General features: G+C 42.5%; 2 protein-coding genes across 3 annotated transcripts in view; both read left to right on the top strand.

The window, feature by feature from the left end:
- Positions 1–5,953: 5,953 nt before the first annotated feature.
- On the top strand, positions 5,954–14,586 carry LOC105280027 (ATP-binding cassette sub-family D member 3). The gene is made up of 12 exons (XM_011340193.3): positions 5,954–8,018; positions 10,604–10,649; positions 10,739–10,926; positions 11,013–11,082; positions 11,235–11,332; positions 11,929–12,109; positions 12,182–12,394; positions 12,482–12,551; positions 12,666–13,141; positions 13,237–13,539; positions 13,635–13,796; positions 13,884–14,586. The coding sequence occupies exons 1-12, from the start codon at positions 7,900–7,902 to the stop codon at positions 13,959–13,961; spliced, it is 2,004 nt and encodes a 667-aa protein (XP_011338495.1). The 5' UTR covers positions 5,954–7,899; the 3' UTR covers positions 13,962–14,586.
- Positions 14,587–19,724: 5,138 nt separating this feature from the next.
- Positions 19,725–21,866, top strand: part of LOC105280049 (midnolin-A-like) — a 36,810-nt gene continuing 34,668 nt past the window's right edge. The window contains exon 1 of one of the 2 annotated variants that reach the window (XM_026974618.1): positions 19,725–20,454. In XM_026974618.1, the coding sequence (XP_026830419.1) occupies positions 19,946–20,454 (509 nt within the window). In that variant the 5' untranslated portion in view covers positions 19,725–19,945. The remainder of the gene's footprint in view (positions 20,455–21,866) is intronic. The other variant, XM_026974619.1, reaches the window with a different exon arrangement.

Raw genomic sequence — 21,866 nt, 5'->3', positions numbered from 1 at the left:
AATCTGCTGTTAGATTCCGCGCGCGCAGATCTTGCTCGGTTCTACTGCCAATCTGCCGTTAGATTCCGCGTGCGCAAATCTTGCTCGGTTTCTGTCGACAATCCGACTTCAAGCCATGCTTGCAGATTCTGCTCGGTTTCTGCCGCCAATCTGTTCTTAGATTTTGTGAGCAAGCTCCGTTACATTTCTGGCACCAATTTGTCGAATTAATCGTTAATAACACTTCTGTATTAAATTTGTTGTCTTTTGGCTGGCAATAGTTGATAGCAGATAGTTAGCATCATCTGCTTTCGGCAGACTTGGCTATCTGGGAAGTCTTACGATCGCTGCGAGATGACTGCGGCGGGATAAAAATAGTCTGATAGTTACTATACGCAAGATCAAACAGACACACATCGTAGTTTCCTATGTTGCGAGATAAACGAACACGGCCTTAAACATTTCCGACTAATGTGGGACAGAGAGAGAGAGAGAGAGAGAGAAATAAAATAAAAGGGAGACAGAGGGAGAGAGAAAGGAAAGGGCAGATTTGAGGAAGAAAAATTGCGAGGCTCCGAGAGGAGAGAGATAGGAGAATGGAGAAAGAGCCGGAAAAGAAAAAGTAGAGATGTCATGGTTTTTTCTTGTGACGTATAGAAGATATTTTGATACCTCCAGATTTGCACAAAACAAGTGTCACATTCGTTACCGCTTGAATAAGATTATTTTTACTGAACGCCGCTCAAAACGAGAATGAGGGAGAGAGAGTACGAGAGTGTGAAAACGAGAGTGAAAGTGAGAGGAGCAACAGCTAACTTGATACATGAATCGTGCGAGATATAAAAAAAATAAGTGTGTGAATGTGCGGATCTCACGAAAAATAAAAATAATAAATCTATGTTTAAAACTTGTAATATACATTGCACAATCTTCATATCTCATCTCTCTAACGGCACACGCAGCACCAGTTGCTTTTAACGAATTAACTTGCATCGCATGGAGAATATCACTTTATAATAATGATTTTAATCGATTAATCGTGACACATTTTGACGACCATGACGTTTCCATTCGTATGTCGCAGTTTCCGCGAGTTTGACGACGTGTCGCTAAATGAGTAAAAATCTTACAATTTATCTTATCTCGTTGATAACTTTTATGTTACGCTCTGATTTAATCATGCTTTTTAAGAGTATCAACAGTGAAAAAGTGCTGAGTTACCCAAGCCGCTATTGAATTATAAAGATACATGATACATGATTAACTTTTTATTTCTATCTTATTTTGTATCTCGAAAAAAACAAACTTTTTACGAAGTTTGCTCCTTCGGTTTTTGATCAGATTTATGTAATTTTAAAATTTTCTTCCTTCAATTTTTTTAAATTCGAATATACGCAATGCGTAAATATTTCATTGGTTCTAACAAATTCATCAGTTAATTATTTAGTAAACGCGCAAATGAGTTGCAAGAATGGTATGTTTCAGGGACAGACTGAAGGAAATTCCTGAGAGTACGCGCTATTTTTTTAGTGTTGGCTACCATAAGTGAAGAGGAAAAAAATACAACTTACTTATAGTATACTAATATTCTACTTTTGGGGGAGGCGAGGGAGCATGTACACCATAAGTTATCTACCATGCAAAAAGATGATATTTATTTCTTATTTAAAAAAGATTATTAATCTATTGGGTTGGCCAAAAAGTAATTGCGTTTTTTTCCACTAGATGGACATACATGTCTTGAAATGTAACTAACTTCATTCTAAACCGCAAATTCATTATGTAGGTTAACAACTCACAGTTCAAGCTTGTTTTACAAAAAGAAAGTACACGATTTCGTTAACAATTGTTTGTTTGCCGTCGATTTCAAAATGGAAAATCAAAAACAACATTTTCCTCATATTTTGTTTTGTTACTTCCGAAAAGGGAAAAACGCTGTGCAAGCTCATAAAAGGTTATGTCATGTATATGGCGAAGATGCTTTAAAACTGCGGCAGTGTCAAAATTGGTTTACTAAATTTCGATCTGCAGATTTTAACGTGAAAGATGCACCACGCTCAGGAAGGCCAATCGAAATTGATGATGGCAAAATAAAGTCACTGATCGATTCGAATCGGCGTTTAACGACACGAGAGATTGCTGAGAATCTTAACATATCGAAATCGAGTGTTGAAAACCATTTAAAACGACTTGGATACATTAGTAAGCTCGATATTTGGGTAGCACATGAGCTCAAAGAAATTCATCTCACTAAGCGTATTGACATCTGCGATTCTCTTTCGAAACGTGAGGAAAATGATCCATTTTTGAAACGTATGATAACAGGCGACGAAAAATCGATCGTCTACAACAACGTCAAACGAAAACGATCGTGGAGCAAGCGTGATGAACCTGCTGAAAGCACTTGAAAAGCAGATATTCACCAAAGAAAGATTATGCTGTCAGTCTGGTGGGACTGTGTATTTTGAGCTGCTTGCAAGGAATCAAACCATTCATTCAGACGTATACTGTCGTCAACTGGATAAATTAAACGATGCCATCAAACAGAAACGTCGAGAATTGGTGAATCGCAAAGGTGTTGTGTTTCACCATGATAACGCTAGACCACGTACAAGTTTGGTCACTCGTGAAAAATTGTTGCAGCTTGGATGGGACGTGTTACCATGATGTTACCGCATCCACCATATTCGCCAGACCTGGCACCATCAGATTACCATTCGTTTCGTTCTTTGCAAAACGCCTTGAATGGTAAAACCTTTACTGCCGATGAGGATATCAAATCGTTCTTGAAATTGTTTTTTGCTGAAAAAGATAAGAACTTTTTTGAGCGCGGAATCATGAAGTTGCCTGAAAAATGGCAAAAGATAATCAAACACAATGGACAATATATTGTTTAATAAAGTTTTTGTTTCCCATGAAAAATTCGCCTTTTATTTATATTAAAACAAACGCAATTACTTTTTGGCCAACCCAATATATGGCGAAGATGCTTTAAAACTGCGGCAGTGTCAAAATTGGTTTGCTAAATTTCGATCTGCAGATTTTAACGTGAAAGATGCACCACGCTCAGGAAGGCCAATCGAAATTGATGATGGCAAAATAAAGGCACTGATCGATTCGAATCGGCGTTTAACGACACGAGAGATTGCTGAGAATCTTAACATATCGAAATCGAGTGTTGAAAACCATTTAAAACGACTTGGATACATTAGTAAGCTCGATATTTGGGTAGCACATGAGCTCAAAGAAATTCATCTCACTAAGCGTATTGACATCTGCGATTCTCTTTCGAAACGTGAGGAAAATGATCCATTTTTGAAACGTATGATAACAGGCGACGAAAAATCGATCGTCTACAACAACGTCAAACGAAAACGATCGTGGAGCAAGCGTGATGAACCTGCTGAAAGCACTTGAAAAGCAGATATTCACCAAAGAAAGATTATGCTGTCAGTCTGGTGGGACTGTGTATTTTGAGCTGCTTGCAAGGAATCAAACCATTCATTCAGACGTATACTGTCGTCAACTGGATAAATTAAACGATGCCATCAAACAGAAACGTCGAGAATTGGTGAATCGCAAAGGTGTTGTGTTTCACCATGATAACGCTAGACCACGTACAAGTTTGGTCACTCGTGAAAAATTGTTGCAGCTTGGATGGGACGTGTTACCATGATGTTACCGCATCCACCATATTCGCCAGACCTGGCACCATCAGATTACCATTCGTTTCGTTCTTTGCAAAACGCCTTGAATGGTAAAACCTTTACTGCCGATGAGGATATCAAATCGTTCTTGAAATTGTTTTTTGCTGAAAAAGATAAGAACTTTTTTGAGCGCGGAATCATGAAGTTGCCTGAAAAATGGCAAAAGATAATCAAACACAATGGACAATATATTGTTTAATAAAGTTTTTGTTTCCCATGAAAAATTCGCCTTTTATTTATATTAAAACAAACGCAATTACTTTTTGGCCAACCCAATATATGGCGAAGATGCTTTAAAACTGCGGCAGTGTCAAAATTGGTTTGCTAAATTTCGATCTGCAGATTTTAACGTGAAAGATGCACCACGCTCAGGAAGGCCAATCGAAATTGATGATGGCAAAATAAAGGCACTGATCGATTCGAATCGGCGTTTAACGACACGAGAGATTGCTGAGAATCTTAACATATCGAAATCGAGTGTTGAAAACCATTTAAAACGACTTGGATACATTAGTAAGCTCGATATTTGGGTAGCACATGAGCTCAAAGAAATTCATCTCACTAAGCGTATTGACATCTGCGATTCTCTTTCGAAACGTGAGGAAAATGATCCATTTTTGAAACGTATGATAACAGGCGACGAAAAATCGATCGTCTACAACAACGTCAAACGAAAACGATCGTGGAGCAAGCGTGATGAACCTGCTGAAAGCACTTGAAAAGCAGATATTCACCAAAGAAAGATTATGCTGTCAGTCTGGTGGGACTGTGTATTTTGAGCTGCTTGCAAGGAATCAAACCATTCATTCAGACGTATACTGTCGTCGACTGGATAAATTAAATGATGCCATCAAACAGAAACGTCGAGAATTGGTGAATCGCAAAGGTGTTGTGTTTCACCATGATAACGCTAGACCACGTACAAGTTTGGTCACTCGTGAAAAATTGTTGCAGCTTGGATGGGACGTGTTACCATGATGTTACCACATCCACCATATTCGCCAGACCTGGCACCATCAGATTACCATTCGTTTCGTTCTTTGCAAAACGCCTTGAATGGTAAAACCTTTACTGCCGATGAGGATATCAAATCGTTCTTGAAATTGTTTTTTGCTGAAAAAGATAAGAACTTTTTTGAGCGCGGAATCATGAAGTTGCCTGAAAAATGGCAAAAGATAATCAAACACAATGGACAATATATTGTTTAATAAAGTTTTTGTTTCCCATGAAAAATTCGCCTTTTATTTATATTAAAACAAACGCAATTACTTTTTGGCCAACCCAATATATGGCGAAGATGCTTTAAAACTGCGGCAGTGTCAAAATTGGTTTGCTAAATTTCGATCTGCAGATTTTAACGTGAAAGATGCACCACGCTCAGGAAGGCCAATCGAAATTGATGATGGCAAAATAAAGGCACTGATCGATTCCAATCGGCGTTTAACGACACGAGAGATTGCTGAGAATCTTAACATATCGAAATCGAGTGTTGAAAACCATTTAAAACGACTTGGATACATTAGTAAGCTCGATATTTGGGTAGCACATGAGCTCAAAGAAATTCATCTCACTAAGCGTATTGACATCTGCGATTCTCTTTCGAAACGTGAGGAAAATGATCCATTTTTGAAACGTATGATAACAGGCGACGAAAAATCGATCGTCTACAACAACGTCAAACGAAAACGATCGTGGAGCAAGCGTGATGAACCTGCTGAAAGCACTTGAAAAGCAGATATTCACCAAAGAAAGATTATGCTGTCAGTCTGGTGGGACTGTGTATTTTGAGCTGCTTGCAAGGAATCAAACCATTCATTCAGACGTATACTGTCGTCGACTGGATAAATTAAATGATGCCATCAAACAGAAACGTCGAGAATTGGTGAATCGTAAAGGTGTTGTGTTTCACCATGATAACGCTAGACCACGTACAAGTTTGGTCACTCGTGAAAAATTGTTGCAGCTTGGATGGGACGTGTTACCATGATGTTACCGCATCCACCATATTCGCCAGACCTGGCACCATCAGATTACCATTCGTTTCGTTCTTTGCAAAACGCCTTGAATGGTAAAACCTTTACTGCCGATGAGGATATCAAATCGTTCTTGAAATTGTTTTTTGCTGAAAAAGATAAGAACTTTTTTGAGCGCGGAATCATGAAGTTGCCTGAAAAATGGCAAAAGATAATCAAACACAATGGACAATATATTGTTTAATAAAGTTTTTGTTTCCCATGAAAAATTCGCCTTTTATTTATATTAAAAAAAACGCAATTACTTTTTGGCCAACCCAATAGAAAGAAATATTTTATGCATTTTACGAAAAAACATACAACAAATGAGAATAAAATCATTTGAACAATTTTTGAAGAGCAAAGCCCGGTTATCTTTTTCTGGAATTTAATACCTCCTCATTACTAGCATTTCGATGGATTTGAATCGCAGCTGTAAATAAGAATTTATAATAAGAGAATTTCGGTCATTCTTTCACTCTTCGTCTCTTTCTAAGGCAGGTAGTTAGAAAAGGACGAAGAGTGAGTTAATCTACGGTTAAAGTTAAACGGCATTGGCCAGAAGCGGGCCTAATACTAATATGGAATTCCTGCACGATTTGAGTTTTTTTTATTTTGATTTCCACTCGCGTGCTCTGCTTTTTGTTTTAAATTTCTTGAGAGTATGTGGTGTCTACAACGTTTATCTTTTCAGTCTACCCCTGCTATGTTTATTTTTTTTTAAATTTATTCAATGAACGGGAAATTACCCTCTAGTGTCACAAAAGATCATAAGCAGGATAATATGAACGTAAATAATCAAATAAGCAATACAATAATCCAAATCGCAAACTCCAGAAGCGAAAAGTTCAAAATCGAGTGAAAGCAGGATAAAGAAAAAAGGCATTATGCCAACCAAATATTCTGATTAAAGTCGCTAAAAAAGACAAATAAATTCCATTGCACACAAAGAATAAAGATACAGCCTAATAAAATTAGTTAAACGCATGTAACTTACACTTAATAAACGCATATCAAGACAACTAAATTCAATTGCACACAAAGAATAAAGATACTAAATTCCATTGCACACAAAGAATAAAGATACAGCCTAATAAAATTAATTAAACGCATGTAACTTAAACTTAATAAACGCATATAGCAAGTAAAAAAGTCCAAGAACGCAATACAACATTAAGGCAAGACAGATGCAAATACGAACGCAACGTATGCAAAATAAAAATAAGCTAAAGAAATACAAACGCAAGGCATAAAGACATAATCACAATAACCTAATAATGTTTATAATTTTATAATTTTTAATAGTTTTTTAATGTTTGGTTTTCGATATCTTAGCGCAGGCACTCGATGGCTTCATGCGAAATCTGTTGCGTCATATTAATTATGCGGAATGATTGCGGTAATCGCGGACGTCTCGAGAGTACACGTACTTTGTACTCGCCTTACCGGCAGAGGGAGAGTTCCGTGGTGTGAGTATCATGTACGTACACGCGCGGTATTACGCGTGCGGCACGAGCACGCGGAATGTTGCTGACCCGTAGCAGCTGATTCAACCAACGGATTTCTGCTCACTCTCCCCCCACCCTTCCTTCACGTACATCTACCTTCATTCCAACTGCACCTTCTACACCCTTGACGCGAATGATGAATCGGGTTCATACAGATATCTTAGGTTATAAATCGAATTTTACGAATTTCCTGTCTCTTGAATCTCGTGCTCGTCATCGTGAACGTCGCGAATCTACCTCGTCGACCGTTCCTGTTCTTGAAGAACACGAGCATGCTGCGCTATTTGCCATTTTGAATCGTGCTGGAACAATATTCACGATAGCAGCAGCTGCACCTGCTTGTCACGCATCGATTCTCGTGCAGGTTATGTCGGACGTCGCAACCGAGCACTTCCGACCCGTAAAAATGTGCAATTTACGACTCCGACTTACGTTTTATTAATGTTGCAAGGAAGTGAGTGCGAAAACGTCATTAGGTGCAGAAAGTGCCGCACGGAGAGCCGCGAGAGCTCGCTGCTTTCTTCATCTCCCACCACCGCCGTCCCACTACCACCTGTTCAGTTTGACCCGCTCGACCCACTCGCTCCGCTCGCTCGCACTAGCTCGGCTTTATGCCCGAAGAGACGCACGCGATAGTGTAACCGTCGCACCAGGACGGTGCGGGACCGGTGGGTACGCGAGCTCGACAGCGGAATGGCGCCAACGCTCAGCAAACTCGCCAGCGACAAGCGCACGCTGGCCGGAGCGGTAGCGGTCGGCACGCTCATCTGGATCCTGAGGAACCGCGGTAGCAGGCGTACACAACGGTCCAGGTAAATTGCGCGTTAAGGTGATCCTGGAGTTGCTAGTGAACTATTTTTTCACTATAGCGATGGTAATTGCAGTTTCTAAAATTCTCTTTATTGCTTGTGCAGGATAAAAAATCCTTTTCCACAAATGAAGTATAGCTAGAAAGAAAGTCCGCTCCACAGGACTTTATATTCAAAATGGAAAAAAGCTAGAAAAGACAAATGCAAGTTTTAACTTTTTTCCATTTTGAGTATAAAGTCCTGTGGAGCGGACTTTCTTTCTATCTGTACTTCATTTGTGTAAAAGGAGTTTCTATCCTGCACAAGCAATAAAGAGAATTTTCGAAACTGCAATTACCCTCGCTATAGTGAAAAAATAGTTCACTAGCTACTCCAGGATCACCTTAAGGGGAAGCTGGAGTTGCTAGTGAACTATTTTGTCACTATAGCGATGGTAATTGCAGTTTCAAAAATTCTCTTTATTGCTTGTGCAGGATAAAATATCCTTTTCCACAAATGAAGTATAGCTAGAAAGAAAGTCCGCTCCACAGGACTTTATATTCAGAATGGAAAAAAGTTAGAAAAGACAAATGCAAGTTTTAACTTTTTTCCATTTTGAGTATAAAGTCCTGTGGAGCGGACTTTCTTTCTATCTGTACTTCATTTGTGGAAAAGGAGTTTCTAAAATTCTCTTTATTGCTTGTGCAGGATAGAAAATCCTTTTCCACAAATGAAGTACAGATAGAAAGAAAGTCCGCTCCACAGGACTTTATACTCAAAATGGAAAAAAGTTAAAACTTGCATTCGTCTTTTCTAACTTTTTTCCATTCTGAATATAAAGTCCTGTGGAGCGGACTTTCTTTCTAGCTATACTTCATTTGTGGAAAAGGATTTATTATTCTGCACAAGCAATAAAGAGCATTTTAGAAACTCCTTTTCCACAAATGAAGTACAGATAGAAAGAAAGTCCGCTCCACAGGACTTTATACTCAAAATGGAAAAAAGTTAAAACTTGCATTTGTCTTTTCTAACTTTTTTCCATTCTGAATATAAAGTCCTGTGGAGCGGACTTTCTTTCTAGCTATACTTCATTTGTGGAAAAGGATTTTTTATCCTGCACAAGCAATAAAGAGAATTTTTGAAACTGCAATTACCCTCGCTATAGTGAAAAAATAGTTCACTAGCAACTCCAGCTTCCCCTTAAGGTGATCCTGGAGTAGCTAGTGAACTATTTTTCACTATAGCGAGGGTAATTGCAGTTTCGAAAATTCTCTTTATTGCTTGTGCAGGATAAAAAATCCTTTTCCACAAATGAAGTATAGCTAGAAAGAAAGTCCGCTCCACAGGACTTTATACTCAAAATGGAAAAAAGTTAAAACTTGCATTTGTCTTTTCTAGCTTTTTTCCATTTTGAATATAAAGTCCTGTGGAGCGGACTTTCTTTCTAGCTATACTTCATTTGTGGAAAAGGAGTTTCTATCCTGCACAAGCAATAAAGAGAATTTTCGAAACTGCAATTACCCTCGCTATAGTGAAAAAATAGTTCACTAGCTACTCCAGGATCACCTTAAGGGGAAGCTGGAGTTGCTAGTGAACTATTTTGTCACTATAGCGATGGTAATTGCAGTTTCTAAAATTCTCTTTATTGCTTGTGCAGGATAAAAAATCCTTTTCCACAAATGAAGTATAGCTAGAAAGAAAGTCCGCTCCACAGGACTTTATATTCAAAATGGAAAAAAGCTAGAAAAGACAAATGCAAGTTTTAACTTTTTTCCATTTTGAGTATAAAGTCCTGTGGAGCGGACTTTCTTTCTAGCTATACTTCATTTGTGGAAAAGGATTTTTTATCCTGCACAAGCAATAAAGAGAATTTTCGAAACTGCAATTACCCTCGCTATAGTGAAAAAATAGTTCACTAGCTACTCCAGGATCACCTTAAGGGGAAGCTGGAGTTGCTAGTGAACTATTTTTTCACTATAGCGAGGGTAATTGCAGTTTCAAAAATTCTCTTTATTGCTTGTGCAGGATAAAAAATCCTTTTCCACAAATGAAGTATAGCTAGAAAGAAAGTCCGCTCCACAGGACTTTATATTCAGAATGGAAAAAAGTTAGAAAAGACAAATGCAAGTTTTAACTTTTTTCCATTTTGAGTATAAAGTCCTGTGGAGCGGACTTTCTTTCTATCTGTACTTCATTTGTGGAAAAGGAGTTTCTAAAATGCTCTTTATTGCTTGTGCAGAATAATAAATCCTTTTCCACAAATGAAGTATAGCTAGAAAGAAAGTCCGCTCCACAGGACTTTATATTCAGAATGGAAAAAAGTTAGAAAAGACGAATGCAAGTTTTAACTTTTTTCCATTTTGAGTATAAAGTCCTGTGGAGCGGACTTTCTTTCTATCTGTACTTCATTTGTGGAAAAGGATTTTCTATCCTGCACAAGCAATAAAGAGAATTTTTGAAACAGCAATTACCATCGCTATAGTGAAAAAATAGTTCACTAGCAACTCCAGCTTCCCCTTAATTCGCTGCGTTGCACACGTTGCTGGCCCGATGCCCGATGTGTACAGCGCACAGTGTACGCAATCGAGTAACGCAACGCCTGTTTCCAGGAACCAGTGGCCTGCCAGCAATGACATCCAGTATGTTATCAAGGAGGTATGTCACAAGCACGCAGATATGATAAATAAATGCCTGGGGTGCGTGTTGCGCACGCTGTTGCATTGGTAATCCCGTATCCTCCGCAGGAGAAGCCGAAGGGCCCGAAGGCACAGGTGAACGCCGTCTTCTTCCGCAGGCTGTGTCAGCTGCTCAAGATCGGCGTCCCCGGCGTGCTCACGCCGGAATTCGGCTATGTCCTGATGGTGGCAGCCGCGCTCGTCGGCAGGACCCTGTGCGACCTCTGGCTAATCAAGAAGAGCACCCTCATCGAAACGTACGTGCCGGTGTGCTAGTCTTGCAGATTAGTAGCGTCGAAAGAAACTTTTATCGTCGGCTGATTTCAAACTTGTGTGCCGCCAGGTCGATTGTCAACATGGACCGAGCATCGTTTAAGCGCCACTTGTTAGCCCTGTTCACGGTGGTGCCTTTGGTAAGTGGGAAACGTAAACTGTGAGTGTCTACGTGACCTGACGATCAGAATCTTTCCGTTCAGGCTGCCAGGAGTCACGGTGTAACTCTAGCTTAGAAATGAAATAGAAGACGTTTACTGATATGACGTTCCCCGTGGTTGCATGTGTCTAGATATCGCTCGTGAACAACACGCTCAAGTACGGCATAAGCGAGATGAAGCTGAGGCTACGCACAAATATCACGCGCCACTTACTGGACCATTATCTCAAGTAAGTGACTGACATGGTTCTTTCTTGCGCTTCGCTCACAAATTCCTAAGCTGCCATTATCGATGCTCAACATCCATACGATCGATAAGCACACAATCTAGGCCGCGGACCAACTGATAATGCTCCAAATGCTCCAAATCCAATTCTTTTTATTTCAAAGAAAAACAAAAGATAAAAAGTGTTTATTTAAAACGTCAATTGGGCCGCAGTCCGAGTCTCATTTATAAAACTGCATTAACTATATTATTTATGTATTAAAATTGTTTTAATATATTATAATAGTATAATGCTGTTATGTACTAAATAATATTTAAAGTAGTTATAAATATATTAAGAGCATATTAAAATTATTCACATTTATTATGTATGCATATGTGTAATATATATGCGTGTATTAGCTGCATGATGAAGCAAAATATTTAACCTTCTTTAAACCACTACATTAATGCTGCGGAAATAATCGCTTAAATAATTAATGACCGCGCTAACTGATCAACGTTTCACGTCACGATAAAGATAGTAAAATAAATATTCTAAAAAAAAAGTAATATCTCGAGCAAGCTTTGAGTATTAAAGAACATGCTTTCTCTCCGCAGGGGTTTTACTTACTACAAGATGAGTAATCTAGACACTCGTATCGCGAATCCCGATCAGTTACTGACCACAGATATCGACAAATTTTGCGAGAGCTGTACGGATCTGTACAGCAACGTAGCAAAACCATTATTAGATATCGGTCTGTACGTGTATAGATTAACTTCTACTATCGGTGGACAAGTGAGTGTAGCATGAATATTCATCCTGGCACGCGTCATAGTTGACCGGCAGTATACATACTTATTTTTGCAGACGCCACTGGTGATACTGTCCTACTTGGTAGTCGCCGGTATTTTTTTGACCAAGTTACGCAAACCGATTGGCACTTTGACGGTCAAGGAGCAGCGATTGGAAGGCGAGTATCGTCACATCAATTCGAGGCTGATTACGAACTCCGAGGAAATAGCTTTCTACGCCGGGAACAACAGGGAGAAGTTGACGCTACTGACAAGTTTCCACAAACTGGTAAGTTTGTTTTTATTTTACTCGAGACGAGAGAGAAAACATTGTGTACTTTTTAGTTCATGTCCGTCCTCTCTCCTCCTGTTACAGGTGACTCACCTCCGGAAATTTTTGGAATTCAGAGTCTGCATGGGCGTTATAGACAATTTCATCGCGAAATGTACGATGCGAAATAATTTACATAATTTAATAATTTGCGTAGTGAATAATTAACGGCTCCGTCGTGTTGTGTCGTCTTTCGTCGTCCGTATAATGTTGGTCGTTTTTTCCGCAGACTTCGCTACCGTGATCGGCTTCTACGCAGTGAGCATACCGTTCTTCCAAGAGGACCATCCCATACTATCCGGCACGCCCGACCACCGATTCAAATCCTACTACACGTACGGCCGCATGTTGGTGAAGCTGGCCGAAGCGATAGGCCGACTGGTGCTGGCCGGAAGAGAGCTGACGCGTCTGGCAGGCTTCACCGCGCGGGTCACCGAGATCAAGAAAGTGCTCGACGACCTGAACGCCGGCAAGTACGAGAGGACCATGATCGCGGATTACAAGGAGAACGCGATCGGTTATCCCGGTGGCGGCAGGATCGTCGCGCGCGACAATATCATACGGTTCGACCGGGTGCCGCTGGTAACGCCGAACGGGGACGTTCTCATCAAGGAGCTCTCCTTCGAGGTGAAGTCGGGGATAAACGTGTTGGTCTGCGGGCCGAACGGCTGCGGCAAGAGCTCGATGTTCCGAATCCTGGGCGAGGTGCGTACCATGCTTCAAGTCCCCAATCCCGTGCCCGTTTCGTTGCTCGTTTGGCTGCACAACTGCTGATCGCTCACATGTTCCAACGTGTTTAGCTGTGGCCGGTCTGGTCCGGCACCATCACGAAACCGCCGCGCGGTAAGCTGTTCTACATTCCGCAACGGCCTTACATGACCCTGGGCACGCTGAGGGATCAGATCATCTACCCGCACACAAAGGCAGAGATGAAGAGGCGCGGCAACGTCAGCGACGACGACCTAAAGCAATTCCTGGAGCTGGTGCAGTTGACGCACTTGCTCGACAGGGAGAATAATCACAGCAACAGCGAGGGCCAGGGCTGGGACGCGGTGGCCGACTGGATGGACGTCTTGTCGGGCGGCGAGAAGCAACGTATAGCGGTGAGTCTCTCTCTAGGGTGTTTCGCGTCCCTTCAGAGTGATAAGCTGAACCCACCCGCTGTGTCTCGTAACTGCTCTCGCTTCTGATCGCGCAGATGGCTCGGCTGTTCTATCACAAGCCGCAATTCGCGATCCTGGACGAGTGCACGAGCGCCGTCAGCGTCGACGTCGAGGACTCCATGTACACGTACTGCAGGCAGGAGAACATCACGCTGTTCACGGTCTCGCACCGCCGCTCTCTCTGGAAGCATCACGAGGTATGACTAGTCATTCTCTCGCATCGTTGATCAGTTCTCCACGCGGTATTTATTGCTCGATCACTGATCGATTTCTCCTTGTTCTAGTACTATTTGCACATGGACGGCCGGGGAGGATGCGAGTTCAAGCCAATCGAACAAGATACGATAGAGTTCGGATCGTGAATTCATGCGTCCCTTGCATACGCGACGGCGCGTCTGCATGCAAGGGACATGTAACTTAGCCTATTCAACAATTTCAATATATTAGGTATTCGAATTAACTGTTTTACGACTCAGGCACGCGAGAATGCTGAATCGAGCGTTCGGACGGACGGTATGCAGGGTATGTCTCGGAGATGATCGCTGGGTAGCGCGTCTCTCGTCGTTCATGATTTCTTCAAGGAGGTGATTCAAAGATCAACGAGGCCGTGTAAATTTCCGAGGCATTCCGAGTGCAAGATGCGGACGACTGTACAAATGGACGCACGGAGTAGCAAAAGACGGACGATGCGGTGACGTTAGGCGCGTTATTAAACTGGCCCTCTTACGCACGCACGTACATTATTTAACGGACGGTACGTTGTTAGTTGACTTGCGATGCACAATAATATATATTTTTCTATCGATGTTTTTACGGACTTGGCGGAGAGAACACGTTCCTGGAGGCACTTGAAAGCGTGGAATGTATCGTTATGATATATATTTCGTAGGTTCCCGTTATCCTTGGGTTTTTTTTCCCCGGCATAAAATTGTAAATATATATATATGTTATAGCATATACATAGACTCCGAATGCAAATTTGACTAATTTGCCGAGCGTTATTATTTACCATCTCGCACGAGAGAGAGACTTACCAAAAATAAGTCGTTTTTATCAGCTCGTTAACGCTCGCTCGTAAATTTATTTACGCACTAATCGATAAACCTCGATACGTATAACCGGTGAAGCTATGTATCATATCATGGAGATGTATATACACGTGTATATACATGAGAGGATTAAGGGGATGCTGGAGTTGCTAGTGAAAAAATAGTTCACTATAGCGATGGTAATTGCAGTTTCGAAAATTCTCTTTATTGCTTGTGCAGAATAGAAAATCCTTTTCCACAAATGAAGTACAGATAGAAAGAAAGTCCTCTCTACAGGACTTTATATTCAAAATGGAAAAAAGTTAAAAACTTGCATTTGTCTTTTCTAGCTTTTTTCCATTTTGAATATAAAGTCCTGTAGAGCGGAATTTCTTTCTATCTATACTTCATTTGTGGAAAAGGATTTTTTATTCTGCACAAGCAATAAAGAGCATTTTAGAAACTCCTTTTCCACAAATGAAGTACAGATAGAAAGAAAGTCCGCTCCACAGGACTTTATACTCAAAATGGAAAAAAGTTAAAACTTGCATTTGTCTTTTCTAGCTTTTTTCCATTTTGAATATAAAGTCCTGTAGAGCGGACTTTCTTTCTATCTATACTTCATTTGTGGAAAAGGATTTTCTGTTCTGCACAAGCAATAAAGAGAATTTTCGAAACTGCAATTACCATCACTATAGTGAAAAAATAGTTCACCTTAAGGTGATCCTGGAGTTGCTAGTGAACTATTTTTTCACTATAGTGATGGTAATTGCAGTTTCGAAAATTCACTTTATTGCTTGTGCAGAATAGAAAATCCTTTTCCACAAATGAAGTATAGATAGAAAGAAAGTCCGCTCTACAGGACTTTATATTCAAAATGGAAAAAAGTTAAAAACTTGCATTTGTCTTTTCTAGCTTTTTTCCATTTTGAATATAAAGTCCTGTAGAGCTGACTTTCTTTCTATCTGTACTTCATTTGTGGAAAAGGATTTTCTATTCTGCACAAGCAATAAAGAGAATTTTCGAAACTGCAATTACCATCACTATAGTGAAAAAATAGTTCACCTTAAGGTGATCCTGGAGTTGCTAGTGAACTATTTTTTCACTATAGCGATGGTAATTGCAGTTTCGAAAATTCTCTTTATTGCTTGTGCAGAATAGAAAATCCTTTTCCACAAATGAAGTATAGATAGAAAGAAAGTCCGCTCTACAGGACTTTATATTCAAAATGGAAAAAAGTTAAAAACTTGCATTTGTCTTTTCTAGCTTTTTTCCATTTTGAATATAAAGTCCTGTAGAGCGGACTTTCTTTCTATCTATACTACATTTGTGGAAAAGGATTTTTTATTCTGCCAAGCAATAAAGAGAATTTTCGAAACCGCAATTACCATCGCTATAGTGAAAAAATAGTTCACTAGCAACTCCAGCTTCCCCTTAAGGTGATCCTGGAGTTGCTAGTGAACTATTTTTTCACTATAGTGATGGTAATTGCAGTTTCGAAAATTCTCTTTATTGCTTGTGCAGAATAGAAAATCCTTTTCCACAAATGAAGTATAGATAGAAAGAAAGTCCGCTCTACAGGTCTTTATATTCAAAATGGAAAAAAGTTAAAAACTTGCATTTGTCTTTTCTAGCTTTTTTCCATTTTGAATATAAAGTCCTGTAGAGCGGACTTTCTTTCTATCTATACTTCATTTGTGGAAAAGGATTTTCTGTTCTGCACAAGCAATAAAGAGAATTTTCGAAACCGCAATTACCATCGCTATAGTGAAAAAATAGTTCACTAGCAACTCCAGCACCCGTTAATGGTAGGAAGTTGCGGTGAGATCACGATCGTCAACGGTTTGAGTGCCGCAGGCGGCAGCTGCGTGAAAAACGTGCGCGAAAAATACCGAGCGATATCACGCGGTATCACGAGCACCATCGAGCACCGTCATCTATTGATTTGCTCAAGTTTCCGTTTGTGGATTTCTTTTCCTCAACGTCGCTATTAATTAAACATCATTCTCATAAAAAAGTAGATAAACATGTTTGGAATCTTATCTCCATTTATCTCGCTAACGCGAGAACATGATACGGCAAAAACAATCACGATCGGGCACTTTCAGCACTCAAACGGTTAACATCGATTTATCGATATGTAAGGTGAAGATCGTATTTTTGAAGAGTGCAGACAAAGACCGGGAAAGTTATGCGAGGTCGTTATAGGTAATAAGTTGTGCGAAACGTGAGAAATTTTAAATCCAAAGCAAATTGAGACAAAGACAAATATATTGGGGCTGCGATCGCGAGTTTCTTTCACGAATTTGCAATCCTCTTCTCTCCTCTCCTAGTTTTGGAACTTCATCACGAGTAACGTGGTGCCAGTTTTTTTTATCAGCGCAATACCGCAAGAACAAATTCGCGTTTTATTCTTTCATATGTAATCTCCTCTAAATAACGTTAAAATATTTTCCAATCGTATTCAAGAACCGGTTCCAAAGTATCTTCGAGATATCACATCCGTACCTTTGTTTAAAAAAAATGTCTGGAGGCTACGCAGCGGATGGCCGATTTATCAAAGCGTTTTTTTTTTTGGATACGAAACGACGAGCTTGATGTCGATATTTTCTTAGCGAGAGTTTCTACAGAAAGAGGTAATTATGGACAGATTGTGAAGATATTTTGTGAAAAATAAAAAGACATTTTACAATTTCATCTGTCGGACGTGAATCATTAGCAACGCTTTTCCGGGTTTGCTTTGATGAGGATTGCCCAAAAATAAATTTCCGCCGACGACATAAATGTCGCGGCCTGGTCAAACTCGAAATTCACACCGTTTAAATTTCTGGACAAACCAAGGAGAGTTCCGAGATGTGCAACTTCGTAAAAGGGGGACGATTTTGCGCCATCTGGTCGGAACTCTGAAGAACTTCAATGAGTGTACCGACTATTGACATAGGAATATATGGACGGAGCCTTTTACGAGGGGAAGCCGAGATTAGCGGTAAGGGGAGAGCACTGGCACTTCGTGTAACTTCGGCTGTTCGGGTATGTTCGGTTTCGCCAGTGATATATATATATATATATGTACGATGAGTTATTGTGTTGTGTCGGAATGCAGCAATCGCATTAATGCAAAAAGGAAAAATTGGCAATAACGTATGAAAGAAAATAATGGTCCGAAAATTTCTTTTCATCTGTAAGTAAAATACATACAATTGTAGGTTATACACAATGCCGGTAAAACGTTTCAGATATTGTTATGTGTTTATTATTATTTAAATTTATTATTATTGTGTTAAGAAAGAATTTTGGCTTGTTATTATATTCATATGAACAATTGTTCAATAACAGTTTTTCATTTATAGTTTTTATTAATTCATATATTTAATAATAAATATATATATATAGTCAAATCGTATATATTATTATTAAATATATGAATTATAATAACAACTATAAATGAAAAACTGTTATCGAACAATTATTCATATGAGTATAATAATAAACACATAACAATATTTGAAACGTTTTACCGGCATTGTGTATAACCTACAATTGTATGTATTTTACTTACAGATGAAAAGAAATTTTCGGATCATTTTCTTTCATAAGTTGTTGCCAATTTTTCCTTTTTGCATTAATGCGATTGCTACATTCCGACACAACACAATAACTCATCGTACATGTAATTTCAGTATCACAACTTTACAAGACTGTATCGAGTATCATTCGGGCGATGTCGAGAACAGCCGAACTCGCCCGATTTGCCAGCAGCCTCTCCTCACCGCAAGTCTCATAACCCCCCTTGCCTAAGTTCGTAGCATAGGCTCCGTCCATATATTCCTATCTTCTTCTTCTTCTTAGTGTTTAATGGCACCCGATCCCTTTCAGGTTCGATACGGCCAATTGCAAAAATGAGTGAAATGCAAAATACGAAATAACAAGTTGAGAAAAAGAAAACTCGGAACAACCGTCGTGCACCTGACGACTGCCCCCTTCGAAATCCATATATTCCTATGTCAATGGTACCGACGAAAGTCATAAAAAAACAGAGAAGTAGTTGGGTGACTCAGCGATCGAAGAGTGAACGCCACGAGTGTTCCTACCTTACCGACACGGAGCAACATCCTTCGCGATTCGCCGAATCGCACGGCGGATGACGCCACGCGTCACGTTCGGCCGTCGGCCGAAGCGGGTTCGGTGGCCGCCGGGTCTGGGAATCCGGCGGTGGCTCCGGGAGCTCCGGTTTTCGGCCGTTAGTCGCAGGACTGTGCGCTCGACGGCGGCTTGCGGGACGTGGCTCGTCGGTTCTACGTACTTGACGTGCGTGCGTGCGCGAGAGGGCCAGTAAGGGGACTGTACATCCGGTGTACGACACGAGCGAAGCTTCGGCCCGGCGAAGAGAAGAAAGAGAGAGAATAGAAGCGCGGAGAGGAAGCACGCGGGCCGAGCCAGCGACGCGAAGAAGAGGAAGAAGAAAACACGACGACACGGAGGTAGCGGAGCTGATTGCCAAGGAGCAAAAGGGAAAGAGGTGGGGGAGAGCCGTGGTGCGTCGCCGTGGTCGTCGCGGAAGGAAGAGGCGAGAGAACCTTGCCCGTCCGCACCTCGTGCGTTCCTCCCTCGCGACCGACGGAGTCACCGTCTCCGGCGGACAATCTTCTCGCGTGTAGAACTCGCTATCGATCGAGAACGGCGTGCCGCGCGTCTCCCTCGCTGTGCCCCTCACGATCTCCCCGCGTACGACGGACACGAGAGCCGTGACTCCGCTTCGTGCACGCCCTCCTCTGCCCCCTTCCGTTCTCCTTTCCCCGCGTGTCTGTCCCTCTCCGTCGTCCCGACGGCGTATTTCGTCCGTCGCCGGCCTAGCTAGCGTCGTCCTCGCGCGCGGCGTGCGCATTCTCCTTGGACCGGCCGCTCTGCCATCGGGGACGCTCCTGTTTCGTGGCGGAGGTAACGCAGCAGGGAAGGAAGGAACGCCGTCGCGGGGCGGGAGGGAGGGCGCACAGGTGCACAGGTGCACGCGTGTGGAGGACGTCGGGCGACGTCGTACGCGTCGCGGCAACACGAGCAAGTAGGAGAGCGCCGAGGTCCCGCGAGCGGGGGAGGAGGAGTCGTCGGCGGTTGCGGTAAGAAGGGGCAGGGGGGAGGGGCGAAGCGGACGAGAGGACACACGCGCGAGCGCGTAGTCGCGGTGTAGTCGCGGACCCGAGCGGTCTTGGTGTTTTGTCCTCGTTTCCACCGCCGACGTCGTCGCCGGGGATTTCTCAGTCCCGTTCCAAGTGCCGTCGTCACCGCCACGCAGTGCTGAACCCGGTCGATACCGAGGCAGGATGGACGATACCGCGGACCCGCCACGAGCGTCGGACGTGGGGACGATGGGCAGCGAGACCGACGAGACTTCCTCCGCGTCGGACGTGCGGACGGTCGACGACGGGTCGAGCAGTGCCCCCGCCACCGCTGGCACCGTTCCCCCTACCGCCCTCGATGATGCCGCCGCGGCTGATCCCAGGGTCGCTCCGGTAAGAGTCGCGTCTCCAGGATCGTACGACCGTGTTCCCGCCGCTTCCTGTCCGCCGACGTTGCCACCGCTGTCGTCGGCGGTGACGCCGCAGCAGCAGCAGCAGCCGTTGCTGACGCCGCAGCCGGGGTGTGGCTGCGTCGCGACAGCGGCCAGCACGGCAGCCGACAAGGACGAGATCACCGTGTGCATCACGCCGACTACTGGTGGCCAGTTCGAAATCACGGCGGACCGCAACGACACCGTCGAGAGCCTCAAGAAGAGCATCTCGAAGAAGCTGAAGGTCGCCAAGGAGCGCATCTGCTTGCTGCACCGCGAGAGGTAAGCGTTTCTCTCGTGTGCGCGCGTGTCATGTACTCGCGATCGCGTCGCGCGCCTGCGAGAGGAAAAGAGAGAGGATTGGTGATGGTGAGACCGGCGATCATGCGGATTTCACGGCGGGGCACGTTTTCCGAGAACGGCGAGTACGAGGAAAACAACTACTTGACAATACTCGCGGCCCCGCCGTTATCGCGAGAACACGAGCGGCGCCGCGTCTTCGTTCCGTATCAGCCGTGAAAGAATTCTCGATTACGCCAATCGGCTCTTCCGGCTGGCTGGCGTCAGTCCGCGTCTGTGACTTGAATGGGGCAGGTAAACGGAAACGCTCAAGTGAAGGAAGAAAAATATAAATATATAGGTCACGGGAATAAATATCGGAAGGGGATATTTCTGTAGTTTCATTTTATTACACTTTCTGTGTTCGATATTTACGCGCACCGTAAGCGTGCATTCAGTGCACGGCAATGGGGAAGAAAAAAAAAGATACAGATTTTGCGGACAGTGCACAAAGGCAGAGCGGTTAACGGTTTAAGTACAATTTTAGAAAAGAGGTTCATAACTCGTTAGTTTCGCGTCAAGCTTTCCAGTTGTTACTCTTTCGTGCTTCCTATTTTTAGTAACCGTAATAATCGCCTGTCCTTTGAAAGGAAGGTATAGAAATGGTGGTAGAAAGGAGAAAGAGGGAAATAAGGATTTTTGCACTCGGGAACAGTGGGACGCACCAGAAGACCTTGCCCTCGAATGGAGAAAAATACTAAAGCACATAAAAATGATGAATTACAAGAAATCATCGCTCAGCTGTGACGGCAGCGATATACCTCAAGAACGTACTTTGCATCACATTAAATCATTCACTCGGGGCGTCCATTCCGTGAGAGAAAGAAAGAGAGGAAGAATCCGCTCAGGTAGAGGAAGAGCGGAGGACGACATCGGCAGACCCAAAGTGTCTTGTTCGCTTCTATTTTTCCCACGGGCAACGAATTGGACCTCGCCCCATACCTCGCTCTGCAAAGAAAGAAGAGAGCAGCAGAAGGGCAACGAGGGTGTGGGGGAGGGGGAGGGGAGGGAAAGACAGTATTGAGAGAGCCGGGGGGCTAGAGAGCGAACTTTTGGACGTGCGTCTGTGAGAAGAAGAGAGAGGGAGACGGGCAAAAGAACGGCTCATACGTATGCCTAGTGGGTAGGACATACCTATACTGGCGATTTCAAGCAGAAAAACTGATATTTTTGCAAGGTGATAAGAGACTATTACGTCCACCGAATTACTTGAAATGAAACTTGAAGAGTGTTCTGAGAAGGCTTTCTTAGCCAAGCGGTGCTCGTCGTCGTGTTTATCTTATCAGCTTTGCAAAGTTCTCGAACTACATGACGCGGATATCTCATTCTCGCCTACTTCTGTTCTTCCTACTTGA

The sequence above is a fragment of the Ooceraea biroi genome, chromosome 13 (genome assembly GCF_003672135.1).
Source record: "Ooceraea biroi isolate clonal line C1 chromosome 13, Obir_v5.4, whole genome shotgun sequence".
NCBI lineage: Eukaryota > Metazoa > Arthropoda > Insecta > Hymenoptera > Formicidae > Ooceraea > Ooceraea biroi.
Note: the sequence above shows the minus strand (reverse complement) of the source record. Positions and strands in the feature narration are given on the sequence as shown.

Excerpts from the sequence above, each read along its gene's own strand:
- LOC105280027 (XM_011340193.3), top strand. The coding sequence starts at position 7,900 with ATGGCGCCAACGCTCAGCAAACTCGCCAGCGACAAGCGCACGCTGGCC. Across the intron at positions 8,019-10,603 it reads AGGCGTACACAACGGTCCAG|GAACCAGTGGCCTGCCAGCA; the intron begins GTAAATTGCGCG and ends GCCTGTTTCCAG. Across the intron at positions 13,797-13,883 it reads CTCTCTGGAAGCATCACGAG|TACTATTTGCACATGGACGG; the intron begins GTATGACTAGTC and ends TCCTTGTTCTAG.